General features: G+C 35.4%; 2 protein-coding genes across 6 annotated transcripts in view; one reads left to right on the plus strand and one right to left on the minus strand.

The window, feature by feature from the left end:
• Positions 1-10,105, plus strand: part of IL7 (interleukin 7) — a 54,559-nt gene extending 44,454 nt beyond the window's left edge. Inside the window, exons 5-7 of one of the 4 annotated variants that reach the window (XM_044765911.2) lie at positions 286-417; positions 2,625-2,678; positions 4,992-10,026. In XM_044765911.2, coding sequence (XP_044621846.1) covers positions 286-417; positions 2,625-2,678; positions 4,992-5,111 — 306 coding nt within the window. In that variant the 3' untranslated portion in view covers positions 5,112-10,026. Of the gene's footprint in view, positions 1-285; positions 418-2,624; positions 2,679-4,991 lie in introns of all 4 variants that reach the window. The other 3 variants (XM_014853732.3, XM_044765912.2, XM_014853734.3) reach the window with 3 other exon arrangements.
• An 8,704-nt stretch (positions 10,106-18,809) lies between these two features.
• ZC2HC1A (zinc finger C2HC-type containing 1A) overlaps positions 18,810-20,638 on the minus strand; it is a 46,842-nt gene continuing 45,013 nt past the window's right edge. For both annotated transcript variants that reach the window (XM_044765908.2, XM_014853736.3), the window contains one exon: positions 18,810-20,022. In XM_044765908.2, the coding sequence (XP_044621843.1) occupies positions 19,857-20,022 (166 nt within the window). In that variant the 3' untranslated portion in view covers positions 18,810-19,856. The remainder of the gene's footprint in view (positions 20,023-20,638) is intronic.

Raw genomic sequence — 20,638 nt, forward strand, 5'->3', positions numbered from 1 at the left:
ATATTCACCCTTAAGCAATAAGATCACACACATATAATGGAGAAAAGAGACTTTAAAAAGTCAGATAATTATTAAGCCAATTCTAGGCATGTCAAGCTGTCACCTGGAAGCCAGACAGTTTCAGTCTAGTTACCTGTCAGTCATGTGATTAACTGGAATAGAAAGCTGGGGTGGAGGTGGGGCATTATTTACAATACAGCTCTGGCTTTAGGCTCCTTAAGAAAGTTTATCATTTCTTAATATTGTATTTGAACCACCGCCCTTCTGATTGTTTTTCTGTAATAGGAACCTCTGTTTTTAAATCGTGCTGCTCGCAAGATGAGGCAATTTCTTAAAATGAATATCAGTGAGGATTTCAATCTCCACTTAGCAAGAGTTTCACAGGGCACATTAAAGCTGTCGAACTGCACCACCAAGGTAAGCTGAGGACTGTTTACTTCGAACGAAAATGTAAACTACTCTCGTGAATAGCATCCTATCATTCTCTAATAGTCATACCCGTTATCACAGGATTTTAAGAGCTTATGATACTTAAAGTGAGATGCATTTACTCAACTCTAGAGGAGGAAGGCCTCAGGTTTGAAAGTACCGACTCATCTCTTGGCTGGGCCAAATAGTTTAGGAAAAGCGAGTAAATATAAATGAATGCATATTTCATTGTCATAAGAACTTTCAAGGAGGCTAGTGTGATAAGTTGGGTGGAAAATGGTAAATTTTTATCTCTAAAACAATAATTTTAATTCATAGATGCACACATTTATAAGAACTCATAGCCAATAAAACAGCTAATCAAACATATTTAACAAACATCTTTCTGTGTTAAAACTGGGCATATATATGTCCAACAATTTTCTACTTTTTTGCTTCAATAATTTTCAAAAATATAGGGCTAATTTTCCCTATTTCTCTGCTAGCAGATATGAAATATAAACAACAAAATAAAATTTGGAAGATATTATCTTGAGACTAGACAAAGTTTTTTCATCTGCAAAATGGAGAAAAATATAGCATCTACATTATAGGATGTTGAAAAAGTTAAATGGCATAATTCATGTTAAGTGCTTAGTACTAGAAAGGTTCAATAAATGTTATATCATTATTATTACTATTACCCCCCTTCAGAAATTTTACCAGCTGCCACACAAAGCCAAAAGGTTTCTTATGATTTTTTAAGAGAATTTTTTAAAATTTTTATGATACAAAAAGGGTTGTGTGTTTTTATTTTTTAAATACCAATTGTTGCCCACAGAAGGTAAAATGGTAAGATGGTAAGATTGTCTTTCAGCCCTACTGACAGTGATGAAAGTAAAGATGATATAAATTGGACCACTTTATCCATCATTATGTTATCTACTTGATAAGCTGGTCTCCTCTCGGTGTCCTGGATTTGCCAAGCTTATTTCCAATTTGGTCCCTTATTTAAGTCCCTTATATGGAACTTCTACTGTTCTCTTTTCTATAAATCTGGTCTATCCTGTTCTATGCATCCTTCAAGGCTAAGCTCAAGATTCATAAAGAATTCATGCTCCAGCCTACCAGCTCTTAATTCTTAGTTATAGTGATTTCAAAGTACTGTCTAATGCAGGAATGGCAGATAGATTTCATGGTGCTTACACATCCAACTGCTTAGTAGTGACTGTTGGAAACACTATGTTGGGTATAAGCCTCAAGTCAGGGCTCAACTGAAAAGATCACAGAACAAACTAGTGATATTACCTCTTGGCCTTGGAATGGGTAAGGGTTTTAGGTATGCTCTACATTTGCAATTCCTCCTCTCATGTGTTGAGATTTGCATGGATCACCATGTTCCAAAGCCGACTAATGGTAGAGAAAGAAAATATACAAATAATTTAAACCTTGAAATTAAATAAAATTATGTTGGGGACCAGCCCAGTGGCATAGTGGTTAAGTTTGGGCTCTCCGCTTCAGCAGCATGGGGTTCATGGGTTCGGATCCTGGGCACAGACCTACACACTGCTCATCAAGCCATGCTGTGGAGGCATCCCACATACAAAATAGAGGAAGATTGGCACAGATGTTAGCTCAGGGCGAATCTTCCTCACACACACACACAAACACAAAATTATGTTAAAAAGTTAACCAACCTTATACAGTCCACCTTTTTCTTGAAATGATAAGGCAAGATGTTAAAGACGGTCAGCTATATTACATTTTCTTCATGAGTCAAGCATGCTACAAGCTTTCACTGTTGCTCATTTCATTTTGCTTCTGATGGGTAAAGCTTAGTAAAATTTATGGTCAGAATTTAACAATTTAATGCTAACTTTATTTTCATGTTGATTAAAATTCTGGTTTTGTCTCTGCTAGTATACCCTTATATGTTAGTTTTTTATACCTCATAGCCATTAACACAGTGCTGGGCATACCTGCAAAATTATGGATCCAGAGTATTCACAAGACTCACCTCCCTTGCTGCTTCCCTTTCCCCGATATTCTGTTTCTAAATGAAATTAGTATTCTGCCCCACTAACAATGAAGAATTTAAAGTAGATTCTCCAAGAGCTTAGATGGGCTGAGAATAATATGAAAATTAGCAATCACATTAATGGGAGGAGCAGTAAAGGATTAATATTCAATATTGTAAATGTGACTTTGTTTTTAAGGGTAAAGGAAGAAAACCACCTTCTCTGGGTGAAGCCCAACCCACTAAGAATTTGGTGAGAGTGACTGTATAATTTTCTTTCTTTATCAGCTTTTTACTCAACTTAATTCTTTAATGTTTCTCTTTGAATTATTTTCTTCTTTATGGTTGATTTTGAAAATATTCATTATAATGTTAATAAAAGGAGAAGGGAGATATCCCCTAGAAAGTGGATCACTTGGAACTAAATTCTTAAAAGACACTACTTTAAAATAAAAACAGCTAGGGAAAGTATCAGAGCATTGATTTTCTTTTGAAAAAGCAACAAAATTAAAACACTGATAATTGATAATAGACAAAAGACATGAATAAACTATTTATAGTAGAGAAAATAAACTAGAAACCAAGTAGATGAAGAAAAAAGCCATCCTTGTTAGTAAAGAAATACAAATTAAAAATGTGAACCCCTTTTATACCTATTTTACTAGTGTAGAGTGTACAATATATACTATATATGTATAGTAGTATGTGAATATTCTGTATTTATAAATTTATACACATACATTATTGCACAAAATTATATAGCAATATAGAAAATATTTATGAAGGAAAAAGCCACAATATTTAATTAAATCTTATTAAATATTAAAATGCTATAAATATTAATTAGGATGGGACAAGGGAAAATGAAGACACCTGTTTCATGAGGATGACGGGTTCTTCTTTCACATTTCCATTATTATTATAATGTTATTTGACTGATATATATATGGCAGCATGGAAATCCTTACTCCTCTTAGAGAAGCAGGGTGAGTTTGCAACCTTGGGATGCAGGAAACCTTTATTCCACCTAAAGTGGAAGAGTTGAAATGAATAAATGAGCAACATGTATTGAGGGCTTCTGGCTAAGAAAATTTGGAAAAAATGTTTATAAAAGGGAGATAACCTCTGTATTCCCAGAGCTAAAATCATGGTTCTTTGTTTTTGTCTTTTTAATAAATGTTCAATCTTGGTCAGGAAAAGTCATGAAATTTTCTCATCTACATATTTCAAATCTGCTTTGTCACATCAACTTCAATTTGTCTTGTTTAATGATATCCTGGGACCCTCATTAAAGAGAATATGAGAAATTCGTCTTCATATTTATCTTTGAAATCTGTTGTCTAATCTTTTAAGTGTATTATATAAAGGCTATGTGTTAGTGTTACTAAATATATAACTAAAAGAGATCCAAATTTGTGACTACACTAAAAACAAGATAGACGAGCTCAAGACCCAGTCATTATATTTTCTTGACATGTGACTGTGGCAGCTTATTTATCCTCTTTGCAGCTCAGTTTCCTCATCTGTGAAAGGAGGTAAAGTCATGAATTTCATAGTTATTAAGCAGGTAACATGAAATAATGTATGTAAAGCATTGAGCATATCTGATGTAGAAAACACCCGATAATTGGTTGCTATCTAAATGAAGAATTACCCTACTCTGTTGTATTCCCACTGCCCAGGGGCTCACAGGACTATAACTGAGTATAGGCAGAGGTACTCCCTTCTCTGGCTATTCCACGTGAGGAATCTCTGTCTCCACTCTCTGGCGGTTGTACAGATAGCCCTTTTTAGGATTTCCCCTCAGGCACTGAAAACTAGCTTATGAGGCAGGCGTCTTTCATACTCTAGCAAAGACCAGAGTGTTGGGGTGGAGCTTAGGGCACAAGGTCCAATCGGGTAGATCCTTATTAATCATCTTCGCCAAAATACTCCAAATATTTTCAGTGTTAACTATTCCTTGCACAAAAAATACATTTTTTCCATATTAAAAAAACTCAGTTGAGTAAAGTACAAATATCTTTCCTACGAAAGTTTAAAAAGCATTGTTATATCCACTGTTGCAGTGGTGAAAATGGCAGCCACCTGACAGAGCTCTCTAATTTATCCTAAATCTTAAATCACAAAACTGAATTGCCTACACATCAATTATCCCAATTATAGTTAGAAACTGTAGTTTAAAAAAATATTATGGGGGCCGGCCTGGTGGCACAGCAGTAAGTTCGTGCACTCTGCTTCAGCGGTGGCCTGGGGTTCGCCGGCCCGGATCTCAGGCGCAGACCAACACACTGCTTGTCAAGCCATGCTGTGGCAGGCATCCCACATACAAAATAGAGGAAGATGGGCACAGATGTTACTCAGCAAAAAAACAGGAGGATTGGCGGTGGATGTTATCTCAGGGCCAATCTTCCTCAAAAAAATATATACATATTATGCAAGATTCTTCTTTTTCATTACATCAAATTTTCATTATAACCTAACATGATAGAAATTAAAGATTGAATATTTTTAAATGTGTGTTTTTATAAAAATGTGAACTTAAAACTTCTTTTACATATTTCTCTAGGAAGAGAATAAATCTTTAAAGGAACAGAAAAAACAGAATGACTTGTGTTTCCTAAAGATACTACTACAAAAGATAAAAACTTGTTGGAATAAAATTTTGAGGGACGCTAAAGAACACTGAAAAATATGGAGTGGCAACATAAAAACAGATGAACTTCGGTTGTATCCTCCAAGAATCTATCTGCTCATGCAATTTTTCAGGGTAGAATGTCTTCTAGAGGTTACTGAATGCATCCTGGTAAAAACGGATTAGAGCAATTGAGAAATCCATACTGTAATACTAGAAGATGGGTGTAAACAATGGAAACAATGCTGCGATCAACAACTATTCCATATATGTGCGGACATATACCAATCGGTATTAATTCTGTGCTGATTTTTGTAAGACTATCCATGTAAGATGTTACTTGCGACAACACTTTTTAAACCTGTTTCAGAAGATATATAAAATCTATGAAGTATATAAAGGTTACAAGAATTAAAAATTAACATTGCTTTATTATCAAAATAACTTTACGGCCCACTATGCATCAGTGTACCGCAGCGAGACTGGAAATTGTCTTCTGCGCTGGAAATCTCAGAATTAACAGTGAGAAATGGATAATGCCCATGAGAACAAGAGTCATATAGCTTACAGAAGGAGCAGCATAAAGGAGTCCAAGATACTTAAGAGAGATATCAAGAGATGTAATTCACATGAATGTATAACGCAGTGCCTACAATAAATGGTATAGCAAATGTTTTAAAATGAAAATAAAGAATAATTTCTCAAAACAGAAAGTCAGCTGTTCTAAGGATGCTAAACAGTAGTACTGAGTTACTTTTGTCATTTATGTATAATAAAACTTGTCTAAATGAGTTTGCAATTCGGTAAGTATATTTTTAGAGAATAATATATGTTGGCCTTTTAATTAATGAAATGTGTATATTTAATTTTGACACTATATCTGTATATAAAAATATTTTCATATAGTATTACAAACAAATCGCTTATTTTGGATAACCTTTCTTCTCTTATAATAAATGACTATGTATTAACACTGTCAGATTCACTTAATGGATCTCAACAAGACTTTCAAGATTTTTAATCTTCCATCACTATTTGATCTCTCACTTTCATTGAATAAATGACCTTTAATACCTTATTACCAAGAACGTGCATGAGACCAGAACCCTTAAACTGTGTAAGAACAGGAACACTAATTCACTTTCTGTGTTAAATTTTAGTCTTTTACAAGAAGCTTTTGTATATACATCAGGCCCAGTTTAGAAAGATCTGCCGACAGTCTTCACTTACTTTTAAAGGGAAATGAAAACACTATTCTAGCGAGGCGAGAGTCCTCAAACAGCCATGAGTTTGCAGTTTGCTGAACTCACATCCTTCAGGCTCCTTCACAGCTCACTCCCACCTGGCTTTACTTGACCTACAGATGATGCTCGGGAGCCACCCTCCATGTGTGGTGGTAAGACCTTCCTCTCCGTTCATGTCTGTCTCTCCGCCTTTTTCTCACTCTCCCCACCTCTTACGGATTTTCAGATAGCTGTATAGAATTGTACAGACAATTGTATAGAATTCAGACTGCCTCATTAATGAGGCTTTGAGTCAAATATGTTTTCTGTTTGGTTTTCATTATAACTCCAGACAAGGGAGTTGACTAACACTTTTTAGGAGCAAATGATTCTTCGCCAAGCCCTTTGTTTCTTCACATGAACTTTCTCCGAGTTGGTTGTGCTTCCTTCTGCCATAAAACACGGTCAACTCTGTGGTACACCTCTGCTCTGATGATCTGGTGCTGTTGGTAAACCATCAGCTATAGAAATGAGAAAATCTTCAGTTTCTAAAGGTAAACTCTTTAAACTGTGCTTGAAAGTATTTCCTTGAAGGCTATCCTAAAACACGCCTAACACTGTTGGAAAAAAATGCAGAGATTGTGGCAAAATAAGGAGCGATATTTTAAAATGCTTGTTAAAAGTTATTAAAATTTTCTCCCTTGGTTTTTATCATTTGTTTAAGATACATTTGAATTTTAGAGAAAATTCACACTCAAAAAAGTTTACTCAACATACACTGTGTGTCAAATGTTTGGAAAAAAAATAACAGGCAATTATAGTTGTATTTCTCTTCTTCCCTTCCTAGCCACTAGCAAGGTAAGTAGAGACAAGGCAGGCTGGTTAATAATGATCTTGAATACAATGTTTTTATTATTTCTACTCCCCAGTTAGAGACTTGTTTTATCTCAATAAACATTTTCTTTCAAATGTGTATGTGGATGCTTTAAATCAGCGTTTTCTAAAGTTTGTTCCAAGAAACCCCAATCCTTATTGATGATGCTACAAAAAAAAAAAAAAAAAAGCAAGAAAGCAAGCAAAAGAGCGAGGATTCTGAGTTCTGAGGTCAGATAAGTTTTCTCTTGGAGATCTGCAATTCATGTAAGTATATTAAAAGCTCTGTAAATTCATATAGCTTTTTTTAAAAAAGGTTTAATCCTAATGTAGCATTTCCAAAACTTGACTACATCATTTTTATGTAAAAACCATTAACCTAACACACTTTGGGGAATATTGCTTTATACCAAGGGACTCAGTTAAAAGTCTTTTCAAACAGGCTTTCAAGGAATCTGCTGAAGGAAATACTTCTTTCAGGATTAAGATAGTTCTATTAAAACCAGAAAAGTTTCTTCGCTTTAGGCCATACTTCCATTGACACTCAGTTTAAGAAGGACATTTCATCAAATCTACTGTACATATTTCTCCAGAAACACACATCCTCTACTCTAAGTCAGTCTTCAGGGCACGCTGTCAATGCTGTCTTTATGTCTTTCTGTCTTTATGTTCTTACTGCTTAGAAAGTTCTCCCAAATTCTATCCAGATCCTCTTCAATTGCTATGGCTTCCATGATAACTCTAGATAATGTTAATATTTCTTCCTTTAGTTGCCCTTAGTACTTAAATGCCTGTATCATGCATTATTATTTGATCAGATTCATCTTAATATTTTATCTTAAATACAATTAGTATTTAAATAATTTGTTTTCTATTTGCGTTTGTTTAAAATGTTTTCTCTCCCCTGAAAGAATATATGATTTTTTTGTGTTCCCTTCAGCTCCTAATGGGAAAAGCCAGACATATGGTAGTTAATAGTAAAGATGAATTGCATTAAACTAGTCTACTAATAAAACTTATTTAAATAATCCAGAAAATACATTTCTACAAAATATAATTTACTGACAGATATGATAGGACCATAGAACACAACTAATTTAAAATAACATGACCCCACAGCTCCGTGTTCTCAGTCTCCATGGAGCTTTCTTTCATTTCTAAACTTTGTTGTGAAACACCTTTCAGTCTTGATTGTGACCAAATAATAGAATCTGTGGAAATATTATAGGACAAGAGAAACAAAATAGGTAAACACATTGATAATTGCCACTTCCAACAGTTTTTTAATGTCTAAATATCAAAATATATGTATTCACCTAGATTCACAAATTATTTATTATTTGAGAAATATGCAAAATGGTTAGTTTGGTTTGGGAATAACCTGGGGTTTGTTTTCACTTGTATGTTTTGCATCCTTTCTACATAAAATGGTAAGAAGTGCATTTTTCTGTATAAGATAGAAATTTTCTAAGTGGGAGAAAGGTTCGTGTTCCTTAATACTATTCTAAAAGTGAATTATATTCTATCCATATCTTACATGAAGAAAGTCAAGACAAGTGGCAACATTTACAATTTAGGGCTTGCTGCTCTTGCTGGCTGATTTCTTTCTTTTCCTTCAAGATCCACTCTAAGGGTCCCACCCTTTCTGAAGCCTTTTCACACCGTCCCAGGTGGGGTTGGCGATTCATTCATTTGAGCCTCCACTGCTCAGCTCAATAAATAACTCAATACCCTACAAAGGCTACCATGGAGGAGATGGGCATGTTTGCCAATTTCCACCTTTGATGCGTATCACAAATTTTCTCCTGTCTGAAATCTGATTTAAATGGGAATATTTTACTTAAAAATTTACTTGGACAGAAACTCAAATTTTTCTGGAAATGGCCCCAATACTATGACAAATAAAAGGAGCTGGGTTTGCAGAGCATCCAATCAGGTGAAGTAAAAACTTTCCAGTAGAACCAGAAAGATCTGCCAGAAAAGTATAAAACAATTGTCTACCCTCTCACTCCTTGCCTAATATTCCCAGCAGAAAGGAAATGGATTTGTCATACATACGTACACTAATCCATCTTTATGCTTGAGGTGTTACTTTCATTCAGAGTAAATTAGATACTGGGGTTGGGGACTACTATATTCACAGCCAAGTGGGTTTAAAGCAGCAGCTCTAACTTTTGAAAACAGACCACTTAATGGGCAGATGCAACACAAATACAGATAATTAATTCACTCAACAAATATTTATAAAGCATCCATCTCTAATGTGCCCATTCTGGTCCTCGGGGTACAACAAAGTCCCTGCCTTCATGGAGCATATATCCCAGGAGAGGAAACAGTCAACAAGTGTACAAAATTCTTACAGAAAAAAATTCTACAGAAAAGAAAAAAACTGAGATAGATTCGCTGGTGGAGAGAGGTGGTATTTTAGAATAGATGATTAAGGAAGATCTTTTTTTTTTTTTGAGGAAGATTAGTCCTGAGCTAACATCTGCTGCCAATCCTCCTCTTTTTGCTGAGGAAGGCTGGCCCTGAGCTAACATCCATGCCCATATTCCTCTACTTTATATGTGGGATGCCTAACACAGCATGGCGTGCCAAGCAGTGCCATGTCCGCACCCGGGATCTGAACCAGTGAACCCCGGGCCGCTGAAGCGGAACGTGCAAACTTAACTACTGCGCCAATGGGCCGGCCCCAGGAAGATCCCTTTGAATAGAAGATACTTGAAAATATTTTATGGGTCTCAAAAATTTCAACATATAACACATAACACATGACTGGTAATATTTACAATTTCATTGAAGGGTTCAAGAGATTTTGCAAGAGATCAAACCAGAATACTTCAGCTATAGTACATGACACTGCCATAGAAATAAATTATGAAATTATCAAATGTTTGAAGCAGTCTGTTGCCTTTAAGTGGTGGTGGTATACAAGCTTTGCTTATCTTTTCATTTTGAAATAATTTCAGATGTACAGAAGAGTTGCAAAGATAGTAAAGAGTGTTCCCATTTACCCTTTACCAAGTCCTCTCTAATGCTAACAGCTTACATAACCATGGCACATTTATCCAAACTAAGAAATTAGCATTCTTTGTTGTGGGGGGTGGCTGTGCTGTGCATTGCTGGATGTGTAGCAGCATTGCTGGTCTTTATCCACTAGATACCAGAAGCGTACTCCCCGAAGCAGTGACAAACAAAAATGTCGCCAGATATTGCCAAAATGTCCCAGGGAGACATTTGAAACCACTGTCCTAGGAGGTTTATGTTTTACAGTTAGGTCCATGACTCATTTACTTGTTAATGTAAAATGTGTATATCATGGCTCATTTTTTTACATATGGACATCCAATTGTTTCAGTACCATTTGTTGAAAAGACTATACTTTGTCAACTGAATTGTCTTTCATAAAATTCAGTTGACTATATTTGCGTGGGTCTATTTATAGATGCTCTATTCTGTTCCAATTATATGTCTATCTTTTTCTCCAATACCACAGAGACTCAATTACTATAGCTTTATAATATCTAGAAATTGGGTCGAATGAGTCCTCCAATTTTTTCTTTTTCAGAATCGTTTTGGCTATTCTAGTTATTTTGCCTTTCTATATACACTTTATTTTAGAATCAGCTTGTCAAACCACAAAAAGTTTGCTGGAATTTTGATTGAGATTGCATTGAGTCTATAGATTAAATTGGGGAGAAGTGACATTTTTACGGTCTATTCCTTGAATTAATGAACACAGTGTATTTCTCTATTTAGATCTCTGAGTTCTTTCATCAGTGTTTTATACTTTTCAGCATACACATTATTTTGTTAGATGTATGCATAACTATTTGTGTGCATCCATGTCCGCACACTATTGTAAATGATATTTTCAAGTTCAAATTCCTACTGGTCATTGCTGGTATACAGGAATGACTAAATTTTGTATATTGTCCTTGTATCCTATGACTTTGCTAGAACTAAACTTATCAGTTCTAGTCTTTTTGTAGGTTCCTTGAGATTTTCAACATAGACAATCATGTCATCTGCAAATAGAGGTCATGTGTTCTTTGAATGTGGAAACTTCTAAAATCTTACTTTTAAAATTCTTAATTTGCCCTCAGCATAGCCCCACCAGCCAAGATTTTGTCAAGTTTTACTTTCTGAGGTTTGTATTATGAAAATAATAGGTATGATGAATTCACCTTTCGAAACTACTCCATTACTCCATCATCAAAATCTGGATGCATGTTTCCTGGGGGTTCATCTCTCCACTGCCATTGAGAATCTTTGCACTAGGTTAATACTAATAGTTATTGATACATTTCTACATAAAACATTTTCACTTCAACTAATTTTCAAATTTGCTAGTTTGAAGACTATTACAAATATAAACAGACAGTTGTTTTCCAGGTATGTCAATCCTTCCCTGACGTGTCCACACCTCCTGTAAGGGATTCTGCAACACCTATGACTTCTGCTAAGTGGCTATGTTGTTTCCCATGAACTCACACCTCTATTCCAACTAACAGGGAGACCGTATCTGGCATCCGCCCCAAGCACAACTAATGAATAGACTGGCTGATTACCTGTGATGTATGACATGTAGCTTGAACAGATGAAGCAAGGTACTCTGTGCCAGGAATCTGAACCAATCCCAAATAAACTTGCCCAAAATGAGTCTGAAATAGGAAGTTGTAAGGTTTAAGTTGGGCAGTGACAAGCTGAAGGAATGGGAGAGCGAAAAAGATACACAGCAGTGAGTGAAGCGGACAGACAGTAGAGCATGGACAGAAGGGTTAAGAGAAGCAAGGCGGGGAGGTAGCCTGGTCCTTGGAGCTCCCTCAGGACCTAATGACCTTCCAGTTTTATTCCACACGTATCGTATATTAAACCCCCTTTCTCAAAGTAAATTGGAAGGATCTCTGTCCCTTATATTTGAAGGTTCTACTCAGATTACTTTACATTGATGAATAAGAAAACAGAAGAAAAGACAAGTTTATGAATATTAGGTACTAAAATAAAGAAATCAGAATCAATCACTAAACTTTACCTCCTTCAGTAAGACTAGTTGGGTCAGTAACAAATAGGCTTTATTCCTCCTGAGTGGGAGATTAGGGGACTCAATGGCAATCTTGTGAAATGAGGACACTGCTCCTTTTGTGAACTCAGGTGGGGTTGAAAAGTCTGTTTGTTTCAATCTAAATTGTATCGTGTAGTACTTTTCCGAATGTCAAAAGAAATTAATTTGATCAATACATAGAGACACTTTAGCATGGAAAGGGTGACAACTATCCTTTCTGGCCTTTTATTTCTCACTAATTGAGGAGCCAAAGAACACACATACAGATCGCACGTTCACGCCAGGTCATGTCACCCCCTCCTATGCCCATCTTACTCTGAGCAACCCAAAACCATCTGAGCGGCCTCTCAAGCATGCAGTCTGGCTGCTGGTGCCCTGACTTGATTCTCTCATCTGCTCTTCCTTGCTCACACTATTCCAGGGGTCCTGGGCTCCCGCCTCAGTCTTTGCAGTTTTTACCTCTGCATGAAATACTTTTTCCTTTTTTCCACCTGCTCGCTTCAAATGGACTGAACCCTCTCTAACAGAAAGCACTAAACATCAGGGGACAATCCAACGGGCAATCCATGCAGTAAACAGGAAGGCTCAGCAATCGCGGCTCACCCCCTTCCAGGCCTGCGCTCAGACAACACTTTCTCAGGGAAATCATCCCCGACCACCCTATTTAAAATCGTATCCCACTTCAACTCTCCCTCCTGTCTCCCTCGAACCACCTCTTCCCCACTTAATTTTTCTCCCTAGCACTCGTCACATTCTAATATAAAATACGGTTACTAATTTATCTCCATTTTTTCAATCTTCCTCCACTAGAATGTGTACTTCAAAAGGGCAGGGATTTTTGACAGCTTTGTCCACTGCTCCTGGAATAGCGCCTGGCACATAATGGGGATTAAATATTTGATGACCATATAAGATGCACATATATCCAAAATCATATACTACTACTAAACGATTGATATCATTTACTGAGAGTCTGTTAAGTGTCAGACATCGTGGCCAAGATTTTATATACATTACTAATAATCTTCAAGTTAGCTCTGCCAGGTAGGTATAATTGTACTCACTTAAAGCATATTTCTTAAAATTCAGTTTGTGATTATCTAACGCCTGTGACTGCGATGAGGAAAGGTGTCTTAATTCAATATAATGAGGATTCCCTGCTGTAGAGTATGGTTGTAAGCACTTCTCCCATTACCACCACCATCATAAAAGGGAAGCTTGAGGTCATACCAAATTTTATCACTGAAGAGTTTTTGAGCACAAATAACAGATCCCAGGGTAGTTAGTTAAAGTGAAAAGGAATTTATTAAAAGCTACTCTGTAATTCACAGAATCTCTGGGAGAGCTAGATAATCAGGTTTGGTGGCTGTTCAGCCAGAAACAATGCCCAAATTATAATGACAGGCTACTCCAGTGGGGGACAGGCAGCGGAACTGCCACCATGGGGAACAGGCCCCATCCTGCAATAAGGGTGCCACGGCTTGACTCTGCCCTTGCTGCCTTCCAAGCTCAGTGTCCCTCCACCATCCTCACTAGAAAACAGATACTGCACAGCATCTGCTGCTTCTCATTGCTTGTTGCTGAATCCAGGTCTGTTCGGTAGCCCCAGGCCACAGGACTGCTCCCTAGCTGTTAGAAATGATGGAAGACTGACTCTGGTTACCACCTTCAGGAAATGGGTTCAATACACAAAACTTACCAAACATAGGATTTCCAAAATATGCTGGCCACAAACATAACAAATGCCCGTTACAAATACTAACAGAATTTACGTTCAAAACAGAGCAAGATAATTTCTCACTACTAGGTATGACTTGGGCAATATTTAATTTCTAGTATTGTTCAATGCTTTCTACTTAAACTATCATAAAGTATCTAAAGCAATGAATGTCAAGCTCCTCTCCTCATAGAACACCTTTCTGGTAATGGCATCAGTAAGAGTTACTGACAGAAGAGGGAGAATCATTACAGTGTTTGCCAAAGGGAGGCCCAGGGGAACACAGCGCCTCACCAGGAGACAGGGACAGTCTAGCACACGTGCTGCGCACTCAGACGACATTGTGATATTACGTCTATAGCAAGACACATTGAAAAAGAACCCTACTGCGTTAAATCTTCTAATCAATAGTTAGTTGAATAGCATGTTTCCAAAGAGAATCACCCTTGAGGAATTAGTGTTTCAAATAAAATTAAAAATTCCTAATGTTTCTTGTGGGGGTTGGCTCAAATGAATTTTCCCTATGAGGACCGTAAGTTTGGGAAGATTAGTAAAAATAAAAATATATTTTTTTAAAACTTTCTGGTTCTTAAAGTATTCTTCCTGACTAAAATAACTAGTAGAAGAAAATAAGATAAATTTAAAACCTTTTTAAAGTTTTAAAGATAATAGGTAAATATGTGAAAATAGATCTAAATATTTCAAACATATACATATATATTTTTTCCCTCCAGCTCAACAACAGAATGGCAAAATACCTCTTAAATATTTAGACAAGGTTTAATTTTTATTTTATGCTCTATGAAGTAAAAATTCACTGTATTCCCTGGACTCTTCAAATCATAGGTGACAAACAGTTAAAAAGGACGGGGGGACCTATATGAGAATGTCCTTAGAGGGAAATCCAGGAAAAATAATCTTATTAAAATTATAACTGGAGTTGGCAGATATCGCTTTCAGCAAAAAAGATATTATAAAAACAAATTAGCTTAACTAGATCATAAGGGTTGTCCTCTGCATTTGTAAGCGTTAGAGACCCAGATGAGGTTGTGATTTTAAATAAACCGTCATCACATGCAGGTGATTTTGAAAAACATAACCCTCTATTTTTTTAAACATTATAAAAGTAATATATATTCATTTAAAAATTGACAATATAAAAAATATAAAGAAAATATAATAGCGAAAATTCTTCCAGTAGAAATAAGCACAATATACTAAAGAATATATTTCGAGCCTTTTATCTGTGTAGACCTTTACATAATTGGAATCATATTTTATACACATGCACTATTTTAGCCTAGTTTTTTGTCTTAGTAATGAAACATAACCTTGTTACGCCATTAAAAATTATTTGAAAGTGCTTTAACTTACTAAATTGCTTAATTTTTATCACTACAAATAGCACTATTAAACGTGTTCTGCATAAATAGATCTGTACTTGAGATTACTTCCTCAAGAAGTACACTTAGAAGTAAAAGTACTAGGCAACGAGTCGTGACTATTTTAAAGGCTTTTAAATTAAATTTAGTTAACTTTTTCAAAAAGTGTTATCAATTTATGTCTCCGCCATCAGTGGATAAGACATTCATCTTAAAGCCCCGTGGCAGTTTTCAGTTTTATTCTAATTTAAGATCGCCGATTTGACGAATGAAAATCAGCATTTCGTTGTTGAGTTTACTCGCCACTGCTGCGCACTACTGGCAACCTCCTATTGCAAGACTTATTGCTGAAAATTCAGAATAGGCACAGAAACTGAGGTGTTGGGCAGAGAGAGAAAAAAGCACAGTGAAGGTGAAGAGTTACGTGAGGCAAGACTGAACAGACAGAATTATCAGAACTTTCCTCAGCACGGCTTGTCCTCAGTCCTCAGGACAGTAGAACCCCTTCCCACTGCACAGCTCCGACGGACCCCAGCACACATCCTGGCCACCGCGACTCGCCTTTTCCCCAGGCGAAGGTAGTACTGCTCTGGCTCATGTTCTACCAGATTCCTCGTAAGCATCAGGACAGGGGAGGAAAAAAGAAAACGGAATGGTCAGCGGTCTAACTTGCGGTGACGAGAGAGAAGCTCCGTCTTCAACACTTGAGCAGCATTTTGTTAGCACCTTTATAAGAAAGAGAAGTTCCATTAAAACTCGCTCTTCTCCTTGCCCTAAGTTGTAATTGTCTGTTTACATATCAGCTTCTCCAACAAATTACATCAACTTTGGGGCAGGGACTTCAGCACATCTTATTTCTTTTGATTCTTAGCATTTCATGGAATAAAGACCATATAAAGCATCTTTTAGATGTTTTTAGCTTTGTGCATCTTCCATTAGTTGGTCTAAGCACATATTTAGCTCCTATTTAAACAGATGTCATTCTCATATGTTAGATAATGTTACGTTAGGCTAGATGATTGAAAAAAAATCTTTATCTTAAAGGATATAGATTATAAACTGTTGTACAACTAAGATGGAGTATTTTGTTAACAAAATATTCTGAGCTAAATACTAAATAGATCCATCAACTACTACCACACAGGTGCCCTAAATGAGCTGGACTAGGTTTTTAAGAAATCAACATATGGATTATCAAAATCAAAATCAAAACAAACAACAAAAACTGCCTCCCTTATAAATCTCTGTAATTTCATGTTACAAAAAAAAAAAAACACAAACAAAAAAATACCTATACTGCTGAGGCCTTTAACAGGAGGCTGGTAATGTTAACTATCCAAAAGCACCCCCTAGTGGCAAAAAAGCAATTCCCAGATAAGCCAAACAAAATTGTATATAAATGATGAGTATCCTGACAGTAATATTTAACTGAAAAATTTCTAAATGAGACTAAAAATAAGTGTGGCTATCATTAACTTTGCTTTAATGATTCTCCACCGCTCTATTCAATAACACAGTTAGTTGGAAAAGTCAACCTTAGTATTAAAAATATATTTACCACATAAAATACATATGCCTGCAATGCAAATGAAGACCCCACAGTCTGCTGACTCTGTGTAGCTGGGTGTCTCTTCTATGATTTTTTCATTCCCTGAGCTTCTACTCATGGTAGAAGTGTTCATCTCTAGCCTAAGGAAAATTGAGTACAAATTAAACATGTTTAATCTGATCATATTTTCACTAGAGACAACTCCTGTTTAAAATGTTAAATATAATGGTCTAAATCATTAAGGATTCACCACAAATACTTTTTGCCATTAAACTGTATATTACCTAATTAGAAATATCCATGGTTCCTATCAACCTTGACTTCACTAACATTTTCAACTGCTAAATTTTATTGGTTATGAAGAGAATGTTTCTATGCCTTAAAATGTGATGAAACATACTTATAATAGTTTGAGGTCATAAACACTTCAATAAAATAGTAATAATTTCTTTAAAAGCTGATGGCACAAAAAAAACTACCAATGACAAGCTGCTTTCTCATTAAGAAATCTGTTTTGACTTCAAATATTTTCCTTTTATTTCAGTGCGTTCCTATCTTTCTATCTATGTCTGGCTACAAGATAAGACATCAATGAAAACCCATTAGCATTTTTTTGATTCATGTCTTTATTGAATAGGTTCAAAATGAAGATATTATTTGTAATAAAAAAACAGAGTGAACAAGAGACAACAGCAGCCATAATAATCTTACTTTTTTAAGCTAATAACTTTCAGAATAAGATACAAGCAATTTTTACATTATAATTTAAGCTTAGAATAATTTTTTAAATTCTACCACACAGGCAAATACTTGTGAAAATAAATAATAATAAATGATGCATTGAACTAGAAAAATTTCTTAAAACCGAACTATTGCACAACAAATCAATGTGAGAACACTATATGCAAGTAACATAGAAATACATTTAAATACATTGTCACAACATGTTTCATAATTCATAAGTATACTTCACCTACTTACTGTTTATAATAATCTCTGGGTTCTGGAATTGAATGATTTCTTACCAACTCATTTTCCATGTAGTACATTACAACATTCATTTGCTACTGTAAAATTCAGTGAGATACCAACATGTGCCACTTTATTTAATTTAAACACAGTTATCTATCCCTTCTTTGGATAGACAAAAAATTATGTGGTCTTAAAAGAAAACTTGAAAGAAAACAGTGCTCAGGTTTAGATAAAACAAAAGTTTACAGTTCTTCATATAATTTATAACAATTAGGACAGAAGAACATAAATTACTGAAATGGAAATCTAATATGTACATTATTCTCCTAAATTTATTACAGTTTATTCTAATTGATGGACTCTCTTTTTGACCAATATGACTAAATAAAGACAACCAGAAAAAAAGAGTAAGAAGTCTTTCTTATTAAAAGATGAATAAGGAAAGAAACTATAAGGTAAGTAAAATGATAATTCCCGTCACCACTAAGTTTATTCCCCCTGCCTGAACAAAAAACTAATGAATAAAATTATAAAGTTTAAGCATAAATAAATTTCAAAGAAAATTATACAACACAAATTTCTACAATGATCCTTAATTGATCAGAATCATAAGCAAGAAGCTAAAAATTGCGTATAAAAGATTTGCTTGTACCTTTATAATAGGATCAAAGCTCTGTTAGGTTTGATTCAACAGAAATTACTACTGAATTACTGAATATGGCTGCACAAGCAATCAAAGACAGATAGCTACTACTGGATACTATGTTACACGGAAAGTGACAGTGATTAAAAGCTGTATTCTCACCAAAGTTAGAGTATAACTAAATTTTTGTGGATGTTTAATTACATAATAAGTCAGCCATGCATTAAAGCAACGCGTTTTCAGTGGCTTTTTATTGTGATGTGAATGGTGTTTCAAAATTAAACGGTAAGAAGGAAATACAAGTAGGAAAAATTAGATATTCTCTTAACCTACTCATAACTACATCTCACTACACTTCAAGGGACTAAGACGCAAATACTTTTTACCTGCATGCCCTGCACTCATGATTAATTACCAAAGTCACTATTTATTAGGTGAGGTGGTTTGTATTAAAATAATTTCTTCTAAATTCAGATACATAGAAATAAACATGAGAGATTTTGCAAGGAATTCTGTGCATCTTTAATTACATTTTTGAACTGCAAAAAATAAAACTCTTTAGATGTGAGGTTATCAAAAAAGAAAAAAAGTGAAATCTGGAGACCCAATTCAAAGTAGAAAGAATATACATTCAACCAAAACACACAGAGGTAAAAAAATCATTCGGTCATAACTAGAATAAGAAACTTTTGTATTTTCAGCCTTGTGCATCTGAAAAGAAAACTGCATAATTACGTTTTCAAAGAACGCATAAAGGTCTTTAAATTATATAATAATACACCAAGTAAAAGGCAACATAAACCTTAGGGGTTTTTTTCTTTCTTTTTTTTTGATATTTATAAAATTATTTGTTGAGGAGCTCTACAAGAAAATGACCTCACATAACTAATTGTAACTAAAAATATTCTCTTCAATTCCAAAATTCCAAGCATCTCATCCTATTATGATATCTGAAAATAGCCACCAATAATAACAATGTTTATTCTGATTTTTTGCTCAAAGTAATGATCATCCTAAAGCTCAAAGGGCTAAGCAGTAGAGTTTGAGAGTTTGTGGAAGTATACTTACTGTGCTTTAACAAGACAGAAAAGTAATACCTAAGTTAGTGATTCCACTTGAAACTATTTTCTGACAGATAAGTGAATATTTCCTTGAATGGCACAGTTTGGGGTATCAGGTATTTATTATATACAGTATACATACATACATACACACACACACACATTACACAGCCAAAAGATTATACTCCAAAGATTGCTAAGAAAAAGTCTTCTGAACAATTTTAGCAGAAAATAACTAGAGGAAGTGCTCTAGCTGACTAAGCAGCAATAGTCATAAATCTCTGGACTTAGCTCTTTTTCTTTCAGGATTTTGTTCACAGAACCATTCTTCGAATGCCACATTCACAGCAGAACTTCGCCCACTCTACAGGGTATTTAGTCCCACACTCATGGCAGAATTTCGGTAAGTGTCCAGATGAATTTCCTTCAATGCCTTTAATGTTTCCGCCATTAAGTGAAGATATATAGTCTCCATCTGGCCTGAGGAAATAGAGGAAAAAATCGGAAACACCAAGTTCACATCAGCAGTTTTCAACCCATTACCCTTGGGAAATGACATAATATTAAGTATAACTAAAAGCTTCCTTAATCTTTTTTTTGCTGAGTAAGATTAGCCCTAAGCTAACACCTGTTGCCAATCTTCTTCTTTTGCTTCAGGAAGATTAGCCCCGAGCTAACACGTGTGCCAGTCTTTCTCCACTTTACATGTGGGTTGCCACCACAGCATGGGCGACGAATGGTGTAGGTTGTACCCAGGATCCAAACCCGTGGACCTGGGCCGCTGAAGTGGAGTGTGCCAAATTTAACTACTATGCCACAGGGCCAGCCCCCTTAATCTCATTTTTAATATTCTTGCAGTTCAGATAAAAAAAAGAATCTCTTTTAGTAAATACTAAAATTCTGTTTTCTTTGGCGTCGTATTTGTCCGTGTTAGGAGAATTTTTCATGAGCAAACGCAGCCAAGCTTTCCATCAGCCCTAGTTACTAGGAATTTACTACAACGGGAACAGGATGAAAGTTTATAGTGTCCCTTCTGTAAAACCACGTATACAGAGGAAACTGGAACGCAGCACTGAGCAAAGACATGGAGGAGTTC

The sequence above is a fragment of the Equus asinus genome, chromosome 12 (genome assembly GCF_041296235.1).
Source record: "Equus asinus isolate D_3611 breed Donkey chromosome 12, EquAss-T2T_v2, whole genome shotgun sequence".
Lineage (NCBI taxonomy): Eukaryota > Metazoa > Chordata > Mammalia > Perissodactyla > Equidae > Equus > Equus asinus.